The sequence below is a fragment of the Limulus polyphemus genome, unplaced genomic scaffold (genome assembly GCF_000517525.1).
Source record: "Limulus polyphemus unplaced genomic scaffold, Limulus_polyphemus-2.1.2 Scaffold5, whole genome shotgun sequence".
Taxonomy (NCBI): domain Eukaryota; kingdom Metazoa; phylum Arthropoda; class Merostomata; order Xiphosura; family Limulidae; genus Limulus; species Limulus polyphemus.
In genome coordinates, this window is record NW_013665615.1 from 1,467,417 (window position 1) to 1,488,183 (window position 20,767).

Here is a 20,767-nt window from a genome sequence, read left to right on the forward strand (position 1 = left end):
CTTTTCATCTAAGTAAGTTTTGAGGTCGTCATCTGCACAATTATTCCTCGATTAGACATAATTGTCTTAGTTTGTCGAAACTATTGCTAATATGCATAGAATTATCCCATCGATTAAAATAAACCTATTTTTCGTGGGCAAATTCCATATAAGTTTGATTATCTTGTTTGCGATAACCTCTAAACTTTTGGCGATAAGTCTTTGGTACTACCTCGTATGCTTTGAGAATGGCTGGTTTAACCTTATCATAATTCGTACAATCTTCTAGAGAGAGAGGGGCACTTTGTAATAATAATGACCATCTTTCGGTAGGCCACTCTTTGGTTTGGGCAACCTTCTCAGAATGTTGGAAATATCTACCAACTTCATTTTCATTAAACGATGGTACTTTAACATATCGATTAAGTTCCAAGTTGTCATTTTGCCTTGGTCGATCGGAGTTGAGTCAAATTTCCATTTCTTTCAGCCTAATTTCTTTTTCGGCTTCAATACAAGCTTTTTTCGGCCGCGAGACGTTTATCTTCTGTTTCAGCTTTGATACGAGCTTGTTCTTTCTCGGCTTTGATTGGAGCTTGTTCTTTCTCGGCTTCGATTGGAGCTTGTTCTTTCTCAGCTTCGATACGAGCTTCTTCAAGCTCAATTTGTTTGTGTTTTAGCAGTATCTCTAATTTATCTTTAACACTCAACCACGATTGACTAGTAGAGACACTAGAGTATTTATCTAATGCTTCCTCAGGCAACAAATCATCATCGACTAGTATTTCGATAATACGCTTTTTTATCTTATTTTTTTCATTGATCTTTTAACTTCTAGTTAAAACTTTGTCAATTTCGAGTAATTTATTTTTGTTATATCTTTCTGGTTGTTCGAGGGAGGGTGATTCAAGAAAATTTTGATAATCAGACATGATCAAATCTTGTTGGCGCTGATAGATATAAATTGAATTATGATTTAAATTTTTATTTAGATAAAATTTTATCTCTGATCCACATCTCGGACAAAAGCCCCCAATTTATTATGTTACATATTAGAATTTCAAATAGTCTGAAATTGAGTTATATTGTAATTTAGATTCTGATTTGTTTACTATATAGAGTAACACTTTTGCAAATTTGAAATCCTTATAAACTTGACGGAAAATTATACAATACTGTTGGACAAAAATGAAGTTGGAAATACAATAGAGAATTATTTTGGATAAAGTATAGTTTGTGAAATTGTTTCAAAAAACGTATTACAATGAATAAAAATAATCTAACTTTGTAAAAAAAATATTTATTTTTCAAGGGCTATAAACCACATTATCCTATTTACTAAGAAGGAAATACGTGAAAATAATCACCTGTAGGTCCAGGACTGGATAGTACATCATTAATACATCTTTCAAACTCCTGAGCAGATTCAGACATCGCATATGGTGAAGTTTTGATGTCATCCATCTCATGCAAAAGGTTTTCTAATATCTTTTTATGATTTGCCTTTAAAATTAACAAGCCATTTTTGACTACAAACATTCTTAATTACTAAACTATTATCTAATGCACACGTAAAATATTGAAAATGTTTTTATATTCGTAATTTGTAAAAATACTCGAAATAACATATTCTTAAAACATTCTACATAATATTTGAAACTCTATACAGCGTAAACATATGATATCGATGTCTATCTTATAAACAGTGACAGGCGTTTAAAACTACACACAGTCATCACATACTGAAGAAATAGTACATCTCTCATCTTTACCAGATAATTATCCAACATGCAGGGTGTAACCAGATTTCATGCAACAAAATATCACAAACATTTTTTATCTTCCTGTGTTTTATATTTTAAAATAACTCGTTTTCAGAAATGTGTTCGCTTATTTCAAAATATATAATTATACAGATATCATTTAAATGATAAATATGCCACATATATTGTGCTCTCACGTCTTTTAAGTCTTAAGGTAACCTTTTTAATATGGTTACATACAATTGCAATTTCACACTAAAAAAATAAATATCGTGATACTGACATCTCAGCTTCATACCTCAAAATAATATATTACTTAAACTAGATTTTTAATCATTTGTAACCTATTATATAAGAAGTTTTTAAGTACAATTACGACATCGTTTTCCTATTTTTGATTTTCTGCTTCTGTAGATTAGAAATTTTGTATTTTCTCAGGGTTGGAAAATGCTAAATAAATGCTATGGTTTTATTAGAAGCAATATTCTTAGCAAATTTGATTCTTTATGTTTGTATAATTTATCGTTGAGAAACTGCTTTGTTTGTAAGAAAAGCTATTTTTTAATTATGGTTATAGCTACAGTGACACGGTAATGAAAACCAGCTATCATACTCTAAACTGAAAGTAATGCTTAGGGAATTACAGCACTGACAATTTATGTAACTGTTTAATATCTCACGGACCTTTTCATGTAAATGAGCGTTTACAAATCTTCTAAAAACTCGAATCAATATTAAATAAAACATGATGAATTATGAATACTCGTGAACTGAATGTGAAATAATAATAATAACAATGCAATTTTTAATTTGGTTATGATTTGAAAATAAATAAGACCTGTAGCTTTAGTGTAATTTATGGCGTTGATCTGTAAACAGATGTGGAAAAGTTGTATATGATAAGGAATATTTTACTAAAAAACTGGTAGTACAACTTCGAAAAACAACTAGTTGAAACACAATTATTTCCATTGATGCTTGTTACATATTCAATAATCATACAGACATTACTACTGTTATATCATAACTATAGCGGCACACACACTCACAAAGTGTACACTGTACTTATCTAATACATTAATTATACCTTTAGATATCTACATACTTTGCGATTCATCACAATGTTTTAGAATACAGCTGTAGATAAGTTCAATCTTGTCAGATAAACTTCTTTCACATAAAAAAAGCGAAAGTAACAGCAGATAACATAGGACACAGTTTCACTGTACAGTAACACATAGTTTAATATCAGTTTTGTTTTCAAATACCAGTAGATAACACCAAACACATAATTATTCTGCAGTAACACTTAGTGTGATATTACTGCCGACAGACGATATATTTTGTCTTCAAAAGACTGCAGATAACACAAGGATAGATTATCACTGTGTAGTAGCATAGTGTCTGATATCAGCACGTTTAGATGAACCATTTTGTTTTCAAGCATCTTTGTTTTCTCTTAGTAACACGTACTCCTTTTCATGTCAGTTTCATTGAATTCAACAATTCTTCATCACATACCTACTGGCAATTTTGAACTGATGGACTAGAGGGAAGACAGCTAGTCAACTCTTTGGTTACATTATTCTGGCCGCACAGTGGGATTTGTCCGTCAATATTATATTATTTTGCGATAACAGAACGTGAAGGTCTGGCATACTAATCAATGGCTAGACTCGGTGAAATAGTAAAATGGGCTATGACTTCATTTTACGTTAAAGTGAGATCTATTAGAAACTGAAAAGCATACGAATCAAATATATGTATCAAGCTAGATTATTCTTCTGTTTATATGAAAAAACATAAGTTTCACAAATCAGTATTTGTAACATTTAGTGTGATTTTCATGAATAATTTGAGTGACATTTAACTTGATTTTTCATCTTCTTTTTCTTTTTGTTAAGTAATCATGTAGTAAACAAAGATACGAATGGCACTGAATACTTCAACGACACTTCGATTAATTGTGACTTGTGTAAATATTTTTTATTGTAAAGGTATTTATCAAGTATATTTTTTGAGATGCTACAATTGATGTCATTGGTAAAAAGTAATTAAGTCAATTTATGAAGGAAAAAGTCAGAAAACATTTCTAAATATAGTAATCGTTTTATAAAAATCTATCTGTTTTTACCTCTAAAACTATAACATGCTCACTATTATAGACACAGAGCCTTCGAAATGTGATGTAAAGCCAACCTCTAAATCAAACAACTGCTATAACTAGTCAGTGGTGCAAAACCAGAATATTAGGAAGGGGGGTAGCCCTAAAGATCCAAGAAAGGTCATGAGCCTTGGGACGGGATTAAGGGGAAAAGCTTCTACAAAATCAGTCAGAAGCCTGGAATCTTTTTAGTGATGAAAACGTGGTGTTTTTCGCATATTTTGTTATAGGAATGTTAACACAATATTTTGCAGTTTTTTAAATAAAATTTATAACCAGGCCATAAATGTGTAGACGGGGTTGGGGCGCAGTGGGCGGCCTTGTCAAAGTCCTCATGTGCTGATACTAAAGCAGTGATTTACTGTCAATGTAACTTACTGGTAATATTTAGTTAAATTAGGGAACACACAAAATAATAATGCAATATGATGAATTTATTCTTTATGTAAGAATTATATACGGTGTTTTGAAGAAGGCCAGAAAAAATAAGTTTCATGACACTTTAAACATGTATTTTAAAACAAAGCCTTTTCCAAAGATATATTTCTTCATGATGAACAAACAAGATGTATTTAATATATATATTTATGTTTTCCAAGAAAATTTACATCTGTTCGAGACTTAATAAAATGTTCTAACATATGTAAAAATGTAATTTAGTTTGAAAGGTTGCAAAGTTAAACTTATCACGAAAATCCATAATTTTTTTATTTTGCTGAAAATAAAAAAAATGGGCTTTAAATTTCCACAATATACTTATAAACTAAAGAATATCAGTTATCTTCAATATCAATGAGCTATGTTTAGCTTGGCCAGAATGAAAGTTTGTTTTAAACTACAAAAGCAGCATGAAGTATATTGTCGAAAGAATAGGTCAAATAATTTCAGACACAAGATAACAACAATGAATCTTTTCCTCCTGCAGGGTTTTTTGACAAAATCGAAAACATTTTATTTCATGAAACCTTCTTCAAGCTTGGTTGATTCTGTCGACAGCTGTATTACAACATATGAAGCAAAGACACGAGAAGATGGTAATATTATAGACCTCTGAATTGAGGCCTCCCACGGGACTACAGGATTTGTTGGCAATATCACGTAACAAGACACAATGAGCTGTCAACTAGAGGATCTCATCAATTTGTGGCTTCGCAAGGTTGACAAACCACTCCAGTTACCCATCTTTTAAATGTTACATAGCAACTGATTGATAATCCTTGTGTTGTATAAAACGTAGGTTTTCTTTTTCACCAGCTTTCTTTAATTAAATCAAATTTGTTCTCTCGAAATGTGTAATTTTATTTACCTTGCAGTATACTAAGGGAAAGTTTGTATAAAGAACTTCAACAACATATAGATTATTATTTCATTCTAAAGCTACAGATTTTAACCAGACATAAGTAAATGGAGCTAGGATGTGAAAGAGACCAATTTCTATTCTCTATGTATGCTTTATATAGATATTTGTTTTAAAGCTAATAAAAAGGAGTGTCAAATAAGTTTCTTGTTGAGAGAAAGAAAAATACTAAACTAATTTACAATGATGTTAAGAATGTTTTATAAAACAAATGCAACTTTCGACTTTTATTATGCCAAAAAAACGTCGTTTTATTTATTTATTACTTTAATATACAAAAGCACAATGTGCTTGAAAATAGATTATGAAACTTTCCTTCAAATCTATAGTACATTCTTCAACACAATCGACCTTGACTTGAGCATGAATCTTGTGCACATTGAGCAAGATCTAGTTACTTCCGCCACCGAAGGTGGACGGAGATTATGTTTTCATCCCTGTGTATGTGTGTGTGCTTGTTTGTGTGTTTGTCAGCAAGATTTCTCGAAAACGGCTGAATGGATATGGACGAAAGTTGCTATAAATTTGAACTATAATCCAACTTATAAGTAATTATTTTTTGAGGGTCAAGGTCACGAAAAAACTATCTGTTAACATGGGTGCCGATTTTCATACTATTTTTGCTTTATAAATCAGTCAACTAGAAGGGCACTGAGTAGAGCGCATAACTCCGCCACGCAGCGTAGATCATATTCGGCCCTCAAAAAATATGAAAGTGTGTCCAGTCCTTATGTCTGTCGTTATCAACGGACACGAGGAATAATATTCTACACATGTCCACAAAGTTTTATAGAAATACGAACATTTTTCAATTTGTGATCTTATGTGGAATATTATTCCTCATTGCCCTGCCAAAAGTGGTTCGTGTCCGTTGATAATGACGGACATACGGACACATTTTCGTATTTCTTGAGAGCCGAATATGATTAATGCTGCATAGCGGAGTTATGCGCTCTACTGAGTGCCCCTCTAGTATTGAAAATGTAAGTATGGGTTTTTCTTTTCAATATTCTTTTTTTACAAAATAACCATAACAACACCAACAAAACAAAAACTAAAATATTTACTACGAATATTATCACAAAACAACTTTTTCTGGCACAAAACACAATAAAGTGCAATTCTGAATTAGTCTGTTATGTTTGGAGTTAATTTACTAAGTTTAAATCTGTTAAACATTAAAAAAGAAAGTAGAAAGAATCGGACTTTAGACATTTCTGATCTTCTGATACAATAACACTGTAATAGTACACAAATGTTGTTCTTCAAGTTTGAATTTATTAAACTTGTAACACAGTACATTAATAACAATACACTATAAAACTAAACACTTCGTAAACTAAACACTTAAGTAACATTTTCGATTGTGCTATTTGTAAATGGCAATTTTATTAATATTCAAACTATATGAAGTGAAAAGGTTTGTTCTAAATTTTTATTATTTTCTTAGATAAATAGGAAAAGAATCTTAAAATATTTTATTAGAAAAACTCGGCTTTTTTGAGCCTGACTAATTAGTATTAGAATATCAAAGACAAGAAATACAAACATAAAACATTAGGCTGTCTTTTTCTTTGACAGTACTTCCATTTTTAATTTTAGACTTGACCAGTACCTTTGTATGAGGGTAAATATGAAATTACCTAAATTTTATCACGCTTTGTAGGTTTAGTCTACAGGTAACTAAACATTTCTAGAACTCATTCATTCAACATTACGTTATAAAGAACTGAAATTTATCATACGTTATGCGGCTAATAATAATTTAAACTTTAACATGACATTGCTAATATCTTTATCAAGAGATCAATTTCGTTAAGACATCAAAGGTAATTATTATAAGTTGTAACTACCGAAGTAAGGACTAGATTTGTTTTTAGCGTTCATAAAGAAGAAAATTATGAAACACTAATTGATTACCAGAAACAGCAGAGTAAACTTAACATGAAATAATTAATCAACGGAACAGGAATGACTAACTGTATATATTTGCAGTGAAACTATTAGGTTTTAGTTTATTGCAGTTAATATTTGCAAAAACAAAAAAAAAGTCATCAGTTGTATTTGTGTGCCCAGCAGAGAAGACGACATCAGTTTATGAAAAGAACCAGATTTCAATACTTACGGATATTTTCTTCAGCTGACATCGTAAATATTCCCCGTCTTCTTCGCCATCTATCCCACTTATAGCCCACTTTCCTCCAGTATGGCATGTTCTTGTGACGAAATCTGGAGGACAAAGATGGCATTGAAATAGCATAAGAGAATACTGAATGTAGCGATCAAGGTAATATTTAAATTTGTGTACATTTCTCGAACATATTTGTTGTAATATGTCAAGACTTAGCTGGGTACTTCTGTTTTCACATTTGGTAGTAGGCGATAGCAATTAACATTTTCAGTCTTAAAGATCAAACGTACTGATTTAGGTCCAGACTTTGTTGAAGTAGTTTAATGTATAAAGGATTCTTGATCCGGATTTTCCTCATCCGAACTACATTCCATTATCTTAAAGTGTTGGTGGTCTACTGGTGTTCCATATATCCGAACAAGTAGTTAGACAGGAGACGTTGTTTCCTCCGTTGCAGTTGTGCGTTTTTAATTCGTGTTTCAAAAGTTCTAACTGTTGAACTAATACAATATGTAAATAATATGTGATCGTTTTTGTACAGCAATTTTGTCCTTAGCTATGAAATAAAATTCATTTACTTATTACACTGTTTACAACTTTCAACGTAAAGCCTTTCTTCAGTAATACCGTTTTCATTTTTATTAGTTCATTTTGATAATACATAAAATTACTATATAGTTGAAAGCCCTTTGAATTAAAATGAACACTAAGTGCTTTAAAATTATTTGGAATAAAGTGTTCAAGATTAAATGTAAATCAGTAAAATATTTTTTTGTGATAACTGTCAACTTCAAACCATTTATCGTTGTTTCTAATCTTAATGCCTTAAGAAGGGGATTTTGAATTCATTTGCTCTTCTACTGTGGATTTAATAAGTTCATGTTGTTGGGTGAGATAATAAAAAAATAATTTAACAGGGGGCTGCGAAAGTATCATTAACATATTTTTTGTAAATCAGAAGTTCTTATTCATCCGGAAACAAATTAGTCAAACAGGGAGCTGATTAGCAAAACCATCAATATGGTCATAAAACTCACTGTTGAGAACTAACTTTACTATTTGATAGCAAACTCCAGTAACTTCTGAAACGTGTGCTTGGTCGATTCATTTTCATAAACAAGGCCACAAATCAATTTTATTAATTCATTAAGAGGAATGTTTGCATATAAAGATACTATAGCAAAGCTAGCACAAAAAATGATGCTATTAAGTTTGAACTCTTTACAAAATGAAGTGAATTCGAAATTGTCCTTAACAGTATCAGCGTTTTGTACAAAACCTTTGACAAATGTAACTAAAAACCTGCTAATTCGTGATTAAATATTATATACTATAGGTATGTTGGAATATCAATTTTGTGAAACTTCGGTAGTTCCTATGAATGTCAGAATGAGATTTCACGGGTGTCATTCTGTTGTAATCATGGTTATTTAAAGAATCCTTTTTTTTTATTTGAGAAGCAATTTCTGTAACTTGCGCTCTCTCCTAGCTGTGTTTAGTTTTCCTTGTGTTTACTGTGATTGCTCGAAATATTGAACTCCTTTCTAACATAATCACATTTATTCAGTAAGAGAGCAACATTAGCTTTATCAGGATTATTAATGCTTATCCTTCGCCCTTAGACATTTTATGGGTTTTTAGGTTTCTAATGCACTCTTGGAAATAATCCAAGGTACTACCAGATTGGATTATAATAAAAAAAATTAATCTTGTCCCATAATGTTAAAACATAGCATTATATATGAGAAAGAAAACTGCCATTATTTGCAGGACGTGGGCGTTACCCACGTGGCAGATGGTCAGTCTCACTACAAAACAAGGGATGTTGTACCACTGGGTCATACCACCCTGTTTTGCCTATACGAAACATTATAAATGTGGATCGCGAGACTCTTGGATTTTAACAATTCGACATGCTGTAATGGCTTCTTGCAAGTTGTCAAAGAGAAACACTAATTACAGTTACAATAAATACATAATACCATTAAAAAAATAGTTATTTGTATAGTTTGCATAACAATATTTGTATTGCAAATGGAGCTTTTTAATCCTATTACAGAACACGCGATGATGGTGATTAGCTAACAAACAAGGTCCATCATTGCAGCAGGGCATACCCGTTACTCATGTGGTCAATCAAAAGTAGAGCAAGAACCATTCTAAACAATATAAAGCTCCATCCAGTAATTAAGTAACAATAATGACTCCGTACATACTTTTGATAACCATAATAACGAAACCAATCACCATCACAAAATCAGCTAATATACATGAAAAAGAGAGCCTTTTGTAGTATGTTTTTAATTCTATGTTAAATCTATTTTATAATGGAACACAATATTTTTAATTTAAAGTCAGTTTCATTTATAATAATATTCTGAATATTTTATTATTGTTGTTAATGCCTACAATTATAAAGATTATTTTGCAAATTTAGCTTACTATAGGAACTTAGCACTAACCTACAAGCTGACCGAATACCGCGAGAATTTATTGCGGTAATAAATGAATGTGTTGTTGATAGCAAAAGTATCCAACTGACGTAAATAAATGTGTTGTTGATAGCAAAAGTATCCAACTGACGTAAATAAATGTGTTGTTGATAGCAAAAGTATCCAACTGACGAATCAGTGCATTCTGACTAATATAGTTTTAATTTTATTGTGAATTGATTTATGATATTTTGTACTTCTTTTCAGTTGTATATATAAAATAGCTTCATATACTTGTGCTTGTTGTTGTAGTTCAAAGTTACACAATGAGCTCTATGCGCTTTGTCTACCGCAGGAATTGAATCCCGGATTTTAGTCCGTAAACTTGTCGCTGGCTCCCTGAGGGAGTTATTAATTTATTTCAGCTCTATAATACAATTAGGTTATTTTCCTATTAAGTTATTATTAATGCATTATATAATGATTACCATTCCAGATCTCACGAACAACAAGTACATCACTGTAACTACACCTACACTTTTGGTGTAAGCATTGACAATTTACTTTTTCTTTACCAGTAACTTAATACACCATATATATTTTTCATGCTAACATGGTTATCAATAAAAAAGTAGATAATGTTTATTCTGAGAACAGATATGAGGTATTGTTCTTCATAAAGAGGTTGGTTACGGTAAGAGACATTATTATTTCTTAAAAATTGATAGGTCATAAAGTTTTTTTAATGTATTACAATAATGTTTTCATACGTACAGATTTTGAGAATTCATTTCAGGTAATGCTTCTCATCGTTTTAACATGTGGTGTTTTAACATTTTAGACAAAGCTTATTCTTAAGTCAAATATAATGTCAACGGCGAGAGTACCAAACATTTATAAGGTAGTACGCTTTAATTTTTGTAACATTTATAGTAATTTTTTTTTGGTATTGACAATATAACTTCAAAAGTAGAAAAACTAATGGATTTCTTTTAAATTATCTCAAACAATGTTTTATGATCATGACCAGCAACTCAAGATTTACCTCAGATATTTTAATTCATAAACACAAATATATAATTTTAATTTAATTTAATTTTTTCAATCTTTTAAATTCTATACAGAGCATTTATCATTTGGGTGTTAAGAATGCGTTGCCCGAAATTATTTTTGGGTAAATCACCTATTAAACATGTGTACACTATTTTTACAGAATGAAATAATTTCCAGTTAATGTATTAATAGAATTAGTAACATAAATACAAATTATAAAAGTATGATGTAACAGAAAATAGAATTATTTTGGTTATTTTCATATTATATGCGTTGTTTCAGGACGTTGGGGTCGTTAATTATGTTCCACGAATGTTACTTAGGTGACTAATTTGGTTCATGTATAACTCACCTTTTTGTTAAACCGTTATGGTAAGATTTCTTTAAGGAGCATAATGTCACCGGTATTTTGAAAACGTTTTGGCTTGAAAATATCTATATTTCATAGTTCCAATAAGGAAGAAAAAGCAATCAGAAGATTATTAAAAAGCAATTTACTTTAACTGTTCAACGTAACACCTTCGGTGATAGACGTAACATGAGAGTTTATTGACTTGTATAAAATTTTCATTCGGTTTATTGTTTATTTGTTTTTAATTTCGTGCAAAGCTACACGAGGGATATCTGCGCTAGCCGTCCCTAATTGAGCAATGTAAGACTAGAGGGAAGGCAGCTAGTCATCACCACCCACCGCCAACTCTTGGGCTACTCTTTTACTAACGAATAGTGGGAATGACCGTCACATTATAACGCCCCCGCGGCTGAAAGGGCGAGCATGTTTGGTGTGATGGGGATTCTAGCCCACGAACCACAGATTGCGAGTCGAGCGCCCTAACCACCTGGCCATGCCGGGCCTATTCGGTTTATTTTGTGGCTAACTGATTTTATTATATCTAGGACCACACTAGGAAGGATCATTTGGTCATGGGACATTATCACTCATTGTTCATTTGAAGAGATCAAGCAGCAAGTTTAATATCCAAAATTAGTAAAAATCCTGAATAATTTAAGCTATACAGAATGCACTTTTGTAGGATATACATGAAGAAGATGCCAGATAAGTATTTTCCATTGAGTTTAGTCCTTTATTCTTTAGTGTTTTGATATTTTAATAATGTTATAATATGATATATCAGCTCCATACGTAAATATTAATTATAATATATCCAATGAGAATATTATTGTTTCAATATTTGTTTTTTTTTATTTTACTGCCTTACACAACAGTGAAAAAGCTTTAATTAGAACTACAATGTGACATGAAAGGAATTATTAAGCGCTTGACAAATAAACAGCCTGGATTAGCTTCTATTGAAAAAACTAAATCATTGTTAATCTCATTATTAGATATAAAGAACCTATTTTAGGCATTTTTTACATTTTGTAAAAATTCCATTGTATTATACGGAAATTTTGCACGTTTCAATTCTTATATATCAGCTAGATTTAGCCATTTACTTTGCTAGACAATTTGTTAAACGTTAAGTTGAATTTATTGTGGTAAACAATTAGTGTAGACAAGTAATCGTTCACTTATTTTTTCAAAATAATTATAATATATGATTTACTGTTTAAAGAAGTTTTGTTCTTATGTTAGTTATGCTATTACATGAAAACTTTTAGGTGTAGAAGCAGAACCTCAGCATAGGCCTGACAGATCGTTAATGATTATAAAGCAATTAACACTAACTGATGAACATTGCAGCTATGGCGATAAACGTGACTACAAAATTTATTGACTAGTATAATGTTTCTATTAGTTTAGTTTGATTATATATATATATATATATATAATAAACTGATAATTTATGAACCAGGAGTTTTCAATTACTTAACAGTTTATAGAAACGCGGAAACGCACAATAGACAAAACTTGATCATTACAAGAATTACGGCACAGTAAACTATCAGATGCAAACTTAAAACTGGGTGTATCTTACTCAATTTCATATGTTTAAAACTTTTAGTAAAGAACTTTGTTATTTTGTTATTTACAGAAAAAAATGTGTTTTTTTTAAAGAGTTTATGTCTTTGAAACGAAATTGAGTTATTGTAAAAATTAAATCTCCTAGGACAGTTAGTAAGATAGTCTTAAAGAGTTTTTGTCACTAAAATATCCCCAGACGCAAACAACACACACACACACATATATATATACTTTTGTTATTTAGAAATGATTTTATAAGATATTTATACCACACTTGTATGAAAAATCGTATGTAAACGAGAGAAAACTTTTAGGCGTTATAGAAACTCTATCATCCGTTTGAAAGTTTAAAATGACTGCTTCGTAATAAAATGTTTTAAAAAACAAAATTTTATTTCTGTTATAGGAATTAGCATCTCATTTACAATCTTGTTGTCGTATAAAACGATATACTGGAACCATTCAGCTATTATCTAAGATATTTGAATATATATATTTTTTTATGTATGTTCATTTATTTTTAGCCTATATTTCTATTGCGTTGGTTTAGGGATTACAGTAATACAGTCAAAGTACTGCTAAATATAATGTTATAAAATTGATATTAACTTCTTATGAAAGCAACCTACTTACTTAGGTCAAAACTAAAAATCAATCCGGTAATTAGTGTACCTAATCAAATGTACCTTTCTTACATTCGTATTTATAAATATTAGAATACATTGTTTGATCTATTGGGTAACATCGTTGTTAACATTTTCGGCCGTAAACCCAATAATGATATCTCACGAGATTCAGTTAACTTAGGAAATTAGGTTAGTCCTAAAATCCATATACTCAGTTAACAATACCAAACAGTCTCCGTAAGAAAAGCATAATACTAAAAAATAATAACACTAGATGTATTAGATATTCGAATCAATAGTGTTAATGAAAGCAACATTAAAGGGAGAATACAATATATCTCACTTACTGACCACACAAACAATTGTTATTAACTTCAAATACTGACATAGATTTAATGTTAGTTAAACAACGTAACATCAGTATGATCGTGCAGAAGCGAAAACGTTCCTCAATCATAGCTAAAAACATCTTGTGACCAATGAAAACACGACTTCGATGTGTAACTTTATGTAACTTTAGAGAAAATGACACGTGGGGTAAATTATTACGATATGTTACTGTTTAAAGTACAATAGTAATAGTGTAGCCAAAAACAAATGTTTATGAAGATACAAAATAATAAACAAAAAGTTTGTTTGTTTTAGAGCAACGCCATATTGAGCTATTTGATATCTCTAACGCAGGGAATCAAACCACGGATTTTAGTGTTGTAAGTTCGTAAACTTATCGTAATTCTATAGAGGAACAAAAGTGATGGACTAGAGTTAACACCATCCAATGCCAACTCGTGGGTTTCTCTGATCAATTAACCGTCACATTACAACGTTTCCACGACTGAAAGGGCGATCATGTTTGGTGATGGGATTCAAACTCGCCATCCGCAGATTGTGAGTCAAGGCCATGTCAGGTCAAATAATAAAAATATAAAGGAGTACTTGAATCGTACAATAAATAGCTAGAATATTAGTAATCTAATAGCTTTGGTTGGAAGTGAATATCTTTTTATGGTTGAATGTACTAATCTGTTTATCTAGTTTTTGCCGAAAAAAAACGTTTTTCGTTGTTTCTACAAAGTGATTTTACCTTGTAGTTAGAAATTCATCAGTTTATTCTTTGCTTTAATTGCACTTAATTATTTCTATTGCGTTATTACATTTGGATTTTATATTTTTTTTATTAATAGTTTGATATATGTTATTGTGTTCGTACCTTTTTATTAATACATATAAGTTAAGCTGTGTAATAATCAACTGCTATAAAATGTTATCTGCACTTGCTTATTAATGAATTGATACTATTTACAATAACAAAATACTTATATCGTTAGAACATCATAGGTTTTTTTTAAATCATTGAAATTATTATTTGAAACATAAATTTAGTTTTATTTTACATAGGAGCAAGTGCGAATCTATATATAAAGAATTTTGTTAGTTTAGATAACTGTTTGGTTCTTTAATTCACTGTATTTAATTAGTGTTTTCTAAAAAGTACTGGAACACCAAGTCTCCAGATAGTAATGTTCGATTACCACTAAGATGCATGTGAGTCTTATGCTGCAGGCTGCGTAGGGCTTAAAAAACGTAAATTTTCATAAGCAGTCATTTGAGGTCAAAATTTCGAATAAAACGAACTCATGGATTTTCAAAGAGGAACGAATACTAGATGCAGCATTATTGCCATGAGTATCGAGACATTGCAGTTTACTTATATCCAAATCCAGCTTAGGTTATGTCCTGTAAGTTAGTTATTTCTCATTCCAAAGCGAACTTTAAAAAGTGTTGTAAAACTTCAATGATAGTTCCAGAAAGTAGCCAGCAAATCCACTGTACTCAAGGAAAGGCTTATCATAGCAGTAAATGCGAGGTGCTGCTGTTTATATGGTATCGCAACAGGGTTAAAAACAAAAGAAAATATTATAAGTAGTAGTGAATCTCAGATTATTTTAGATGTATGATTTTGCGTTTGACGGCCACCCGGAGAATGATCTGGATATGACTACGCTGTTCTTAAGAGTAGATTTGTGTAGTTATTGTAATGGTATGGGACTATTTTAGCTATATTAGACTTAGGCCACTGATAGAAATTAAGAAAGTAACAAATTCAGCAATGATGTACAGTCTGCATTGATGAAATTATGCGCAAAAGTGCCATTAGAACATAAAATTAGTATTACACCTGTGAATTGTTTGTTTGTTTTTGAATTTCGCGCAAAGCTACACGAGGGCTATCTGCGCTAGCCGTCCCTAATTTAGCAGTGTAAGACTAGAGGGAAGGCAGCTAGTCATCACCACCCACCGCCAACTCTTGGGCTACGCTTTTATCAACGAATAGTGGGATTGACCGTCACATTATAACGCCCCCACGGCTGAAAGAGCGAGCATGTTTGGTGTGACAGGGATTCGAACCCGCGACCCTCAGATTGCGAGTCGTGTGCCTTAACCACCTGGCCATGCCGGGCCTACACCTGTGAAGTTGACTATCTCTGATCAAAAGGAAGACAGAAACAGCAGCTTTAATATTTGAAGTACAAAATCGTGTTAATTTTCATCAAGGTAATGTTAAAATTGGTCCGTACTGTTAAGTTTGTTTGTTTCTAGCGCAAAGCTACATAATGGATTATCTGCACTCTGTCTACCGCGAGGAGAAACTACTAGTAAGAATATAGACAGTGTTGATAATAGTTTAATACAAATGATATATCTTAATTCAAGCTAATTTATTATCGAAAGACGTGGAAGTATACCTTTTGTTGTTTTAGCAGAAACAGCTTTGTAAATTAATTTATTAACTGAAGTATTTGTGACGTTCGTAGACAGTGCTTCTGTATTCCGAAAAAGAAAACTTCTAATGAAATGACCATTTATCACAAGTATCAAGAAAACACCCATTTCAAAACACAAATTAATCATAAGAAAATGACTCGGATCAAATCTGATAGGGAAAAAAAGAAATATATTGGATGTTAACTGTATTTTCTAAATGGTGGTAATATAATGTCACGTAATCCAGTGTCCTGGAAACAAGGAAATGGACATTGTAAACCGTATTATTATTATTATTATTATTCTACACGTATTAGAATTAATGTTTGTTGCAACATAAAAGCCAATTCAGCAGAACTGGGGTTGATATCATGACAGTTTAAGTAGGATCGAGATTTTGCATATGTGATATTATATATTTTTTAATAGTTAGACAAATCTCATAGATTAACCTTACACGAACATTTAGATTTGTTATCTTAGAGGGTAAAAATGTACCATTTTCAATTAGGACTAAAATAAGAAATAAGCGTTACTTTCAAAGATGATCACTCATAACTTGATAGGTTGAAATCTCCGTGAGTGAAACCAGATAAACCTAAATCTGGTCCATTAGGCTTAACCCGGATGACTACGCTTTATAACTAATTTTCAACGCTCATGATTTTTTAAATTTATTTCCTTTTACTACTGAATATTATTTTAATAAACTCTAGGCGTTTTCACATGAGAGATTCCTTGTACCTTATTAAAATATTTATAAAAAACAAGCTAGAAATATCCAAGTGCAATTAATGGAATAGCTTCAAATTTTCAAGTTAAATTACATTAACAATCCTTTTTAAAATTATGTATACACACATATGTATATGTATATTACGTATAATAGTACTATTGCAACAGAAAGGAAATGTTAAATATTTTAGCTTTCACGTGGGCAAATTATCTTCTTTGGAATAATTAAGTAAAATTCCATTAGTTCAACAAGAAATTTAAATATAATTAGAAATTTTAATACGAATAAAATACTATGTTTTTAATCAAAATCTGAATTCTGTTTATATATATAATACAATTTTAAGATGTAGTTTCTCTAATTATACATTATGCTATAAAACGATCACATACAAACACATTTTCTTGAGTACTTAATTTGTTGATTCTAATAGACACACAAAATTATTTTACTGAGTTCTAGTTTTCATAGTTTTAGCCCCACCCTCACCCCCCAGTGGCACAGCGATATGTCTGCGGACTTACAATGCTAGAAACCGGGTTTCGATAACCGGGGTGAGCAGAGTACAGAGAGCTCATTGTGTAGCTTTGTGCTAAACTACAAACACAAATTCATGATTTGAATAACATGGTATAATCAAATTTCATGAATAGTACAAGCAATCTCCGATTATGGTAATTAAAAGTGTTTTTTTGAAATTGGAATTGTATTATTCGTATGTTATCATATTGAATTTATTATAATTTAATTCCAGGTATTCTAACGAATGAATCAAGAGATTATAAAAAAGTGATATATACATTTATAGAGCTCTGAAGCAGCAAACAAAGACTTAAGGTTAAAATATATGTTCTATTGGTAATATTCTGGCTAGTCATTTTTCATGCTACTAAAATGTATAAATCTACCATCATAACTGATAGTTTGCACTTAAGTGTTCTCAATACGTGTGTGACAAATTTAGCCTGTCATTCGTTCTTTCTTAATTTTCATTAAATATCTCCTATTTATTTCGCAATTGATAAATACAATTTAAGTGCCCGAATTCTGTACTTATCTGGGTGTGCTTATTCATACCTTCTGTCTCTATTTCATGAACTTTACAAGCTTAGTTTGGTGATTACTAGCTATAACTTCGTGTTTTTTTTTAACCTATAAGAACTCTTAATTTGAATTTTTGTTCGACATGTAATTTGTTTGTAGTTTTGAACAGGTCAATCTGTGTTTGAAATCTGTACACAAATGTTGCGTTGGTCTAAAGGAAGAAACAACACATTAAAAAGCTACTGGTTTATCGAAGACCTTTATAGAGGATTGGGTACGTAAAATTAAAACTAGTTTGAGGATACAAATCAGCAAGTTAGGTAAAAACTACAGCCGATATAAAGTCGCAGTAGAACAGCATATCAGATCTACATTTTAACATTGTTTGGCGTTCGTAGGAAGAGGGATGCCACCGAAAAGTAATCGCTTTTGGGAAGTGTGTGTAACAGCCCTTTTCCATCGAAAAATATTCATACACTCAAATCATAAAAATGTGCTCAAATCAGGAATTTAATGGCGTTAGATTAAAAAGGAATGTGAATTATTCAGAAAGATTTGCAACAAGTTCTACCTAAGCTTACGACAGCACCTTTTGCAATGGAAACTACGATGCAGAGCTATAGTCAAGATGCATGGTCGTGAAAACATGACCGGATGTGTGAACATCGACTGAAACGACGTGGTAAGGATTCAAAATCGACTTAATATAGCATACTCAACTTCTATGCAAGCAGTTGAATAAAACAAAGATGCTAGAGATTACAAAGAGAGTTGATGAGTCATTTGTTATATAGCTACTGTAAAATAAAAATGTATCATTGAAATTAAATGTTAAACTTTTAATTTTGTATTCTTGTAATAACTGTATCTCTTTAAACACGTGTCAAGTAATTTATGTTATGATCTGATACGAAAATTATAATCTAGATATATACTTTTATTTGTGTTTATCATAAAGTGTCGATTTTCATAATACAAATGCAGCAACTAACGAAGTATACAGAACAATTCAGAACTAAGAGAAGTATGAGGTGGCATAAGGATTAATCACAAACATCTCTTAAAGACGATGGGATACACAAGTTGAGTGAAAGAGATAGTTTGGACCTATGTCGTTTATATAGGATGAACGTGCTTGTGTGTCACCAACATACGAAATATTAATAAGAGCGTAGAGGTGAACTTTTGAGGCTGTGGTCAAAATATTATTACTGCAATTATTTTGAGGTCTAAAATGTTGCTAAAATATTGGTCTGTATACATTCATTGAGCTGGAAGAAATTTAATAGAGTTGAATACGATGAATCTTTTCACTTGATAACGTACAAGAGAATCAACAAAGTAAATAATTTAGATACGATGATGATTTAACGTAGTAAGAGTTGTATAATAGTCTATTTCTGTAAAAGAGCACCAAAAGCAAAGGTATTCATGTGTGTTGAAAATTGACATCGAAAACGATATGAGATTTCTAGAGAGTTAATATCTGAAGCAGTGTTCATCTGGATTAGTGTTGATGTTCTTTATGAAGCGTAAACTAAAATGCTTTGCAATCAGTTTGAATGTGCCTTGGACCTCTAGGTAAAAGTTAATAACATCTGTCTAGACTCACACATGTTATCCAAAAACTATTCAGTCTTGCGATAGTCGTAACGAAACGCTAGCTCAAATGTTGAAAAAGTGAAATCCACTGAAAGAAATTGGACATCGTACTACATGGCACATGATAAACATTCGTGATTCAACGTATTATAACGCAAGTTGACAAGTTTTAGTCGTCAGTAGATACGTTTAAATCAACTCCATTCATAAAATTCTCAATAATAACGTCATAAAACTGGTGTCGAAACGTTACATCACAATAGTTCATACTGCTGAAATCGTTTATTTTAAAATGACTTTTATGCTCAAAAGTTTACTTTCTCTTCTGTATCAGTATTATGAAAATTTCTCATTGTTTTGACAGGTGATAATAATTATGTTGCAATAGTGTTGTATCACTGTCAGAAAAAAGTCTTGCATCAAATAAAATATACAAATATCAAACTGGATTTTTAAACTGTCGTTTAAGAACAAGGCGTTTTTTTAAATTAGTGCTGCGTCAGATTGTAGAGCAGCTTGGGTTTTATAACCTAAATATATATACGAAACCACAAAAAGAGCACAGATTGTTTGTACAAATACAATCCTTACGTTGAAATAAAAGATTCCGAAGCCTGATGGATTTTTTGTTATTACTGGAATTTGGTTTTAGTTAGTGTTTTTAACATTGTTTAGTTATCAACTATTCTCTTATTTATTTTTAATTTTGTTCACGATTTTTGAATTATATTTCTTACAATATTTTCAAACTAGCCTGAAACACAACAACATAGCAAATGAGGATGTTTTTTGTATTGATTTTATACTTTAAAATTATTAAAGTATAAAAATGCTATAAAAATGTATATAAGAATTACGACAACGCTAAATACTTATTCTGGAAAAATTCAATTAATTTACCTTTTGTACATATGAATTGCGTGCTCAGTAACATTTGATATGCTATTTATTATTACGAACCAGTTTTTGTTTTAACTTTCCTGTTATTATTTCATTTTTATACTAGATGGCGTACCCGTCCCCTGGGGTGAAGTTATGTAACTTCATACTTAATGAAGGGTTATATTAGGAGATGAAGAGTTGCTTCCTTTATATATATAATTGTAAAAAAACGCCCATAAAAAACGCAAAAGGCAAAAACTAAAAATTTGTATGTACCTCCGCATAGATATTATGAGCTTCCCTGCCAT

At 31.0% G+C, this 20,767-nt stretch overlaps 1 protein-coding gene across 2 annotated transcripts in view; it reads right to left on the reverse strand.

Moving 5' to 3' along the window:
- LOC106472993 (calcitonin gene-related peptide type 1 receptor-like) overlaps positions 1–20,767 on the reverse strand; it is a 148,822-nt gene that overhangs the window by 28,415 nt on the left and 99,640 nt on the right. For both annotated transcript variants that reach the window (XM_022379483.1, XM_022379446.1), the window contains 2 exons: positions 7,386–7,489; positions 1,344–1,479 (listed from right to left, as the gene is read on the reverse strand). In XM_022379483.1, the coding sequence (XP_022235191.1) occupies positions 1,344–1,479; positions 7,386–7,489 (240 nt within the window). The remainder of the gene's footprint in view (positions 1–1,343; positions 1,480–7,385; positions 7,490–20,767) is intronic.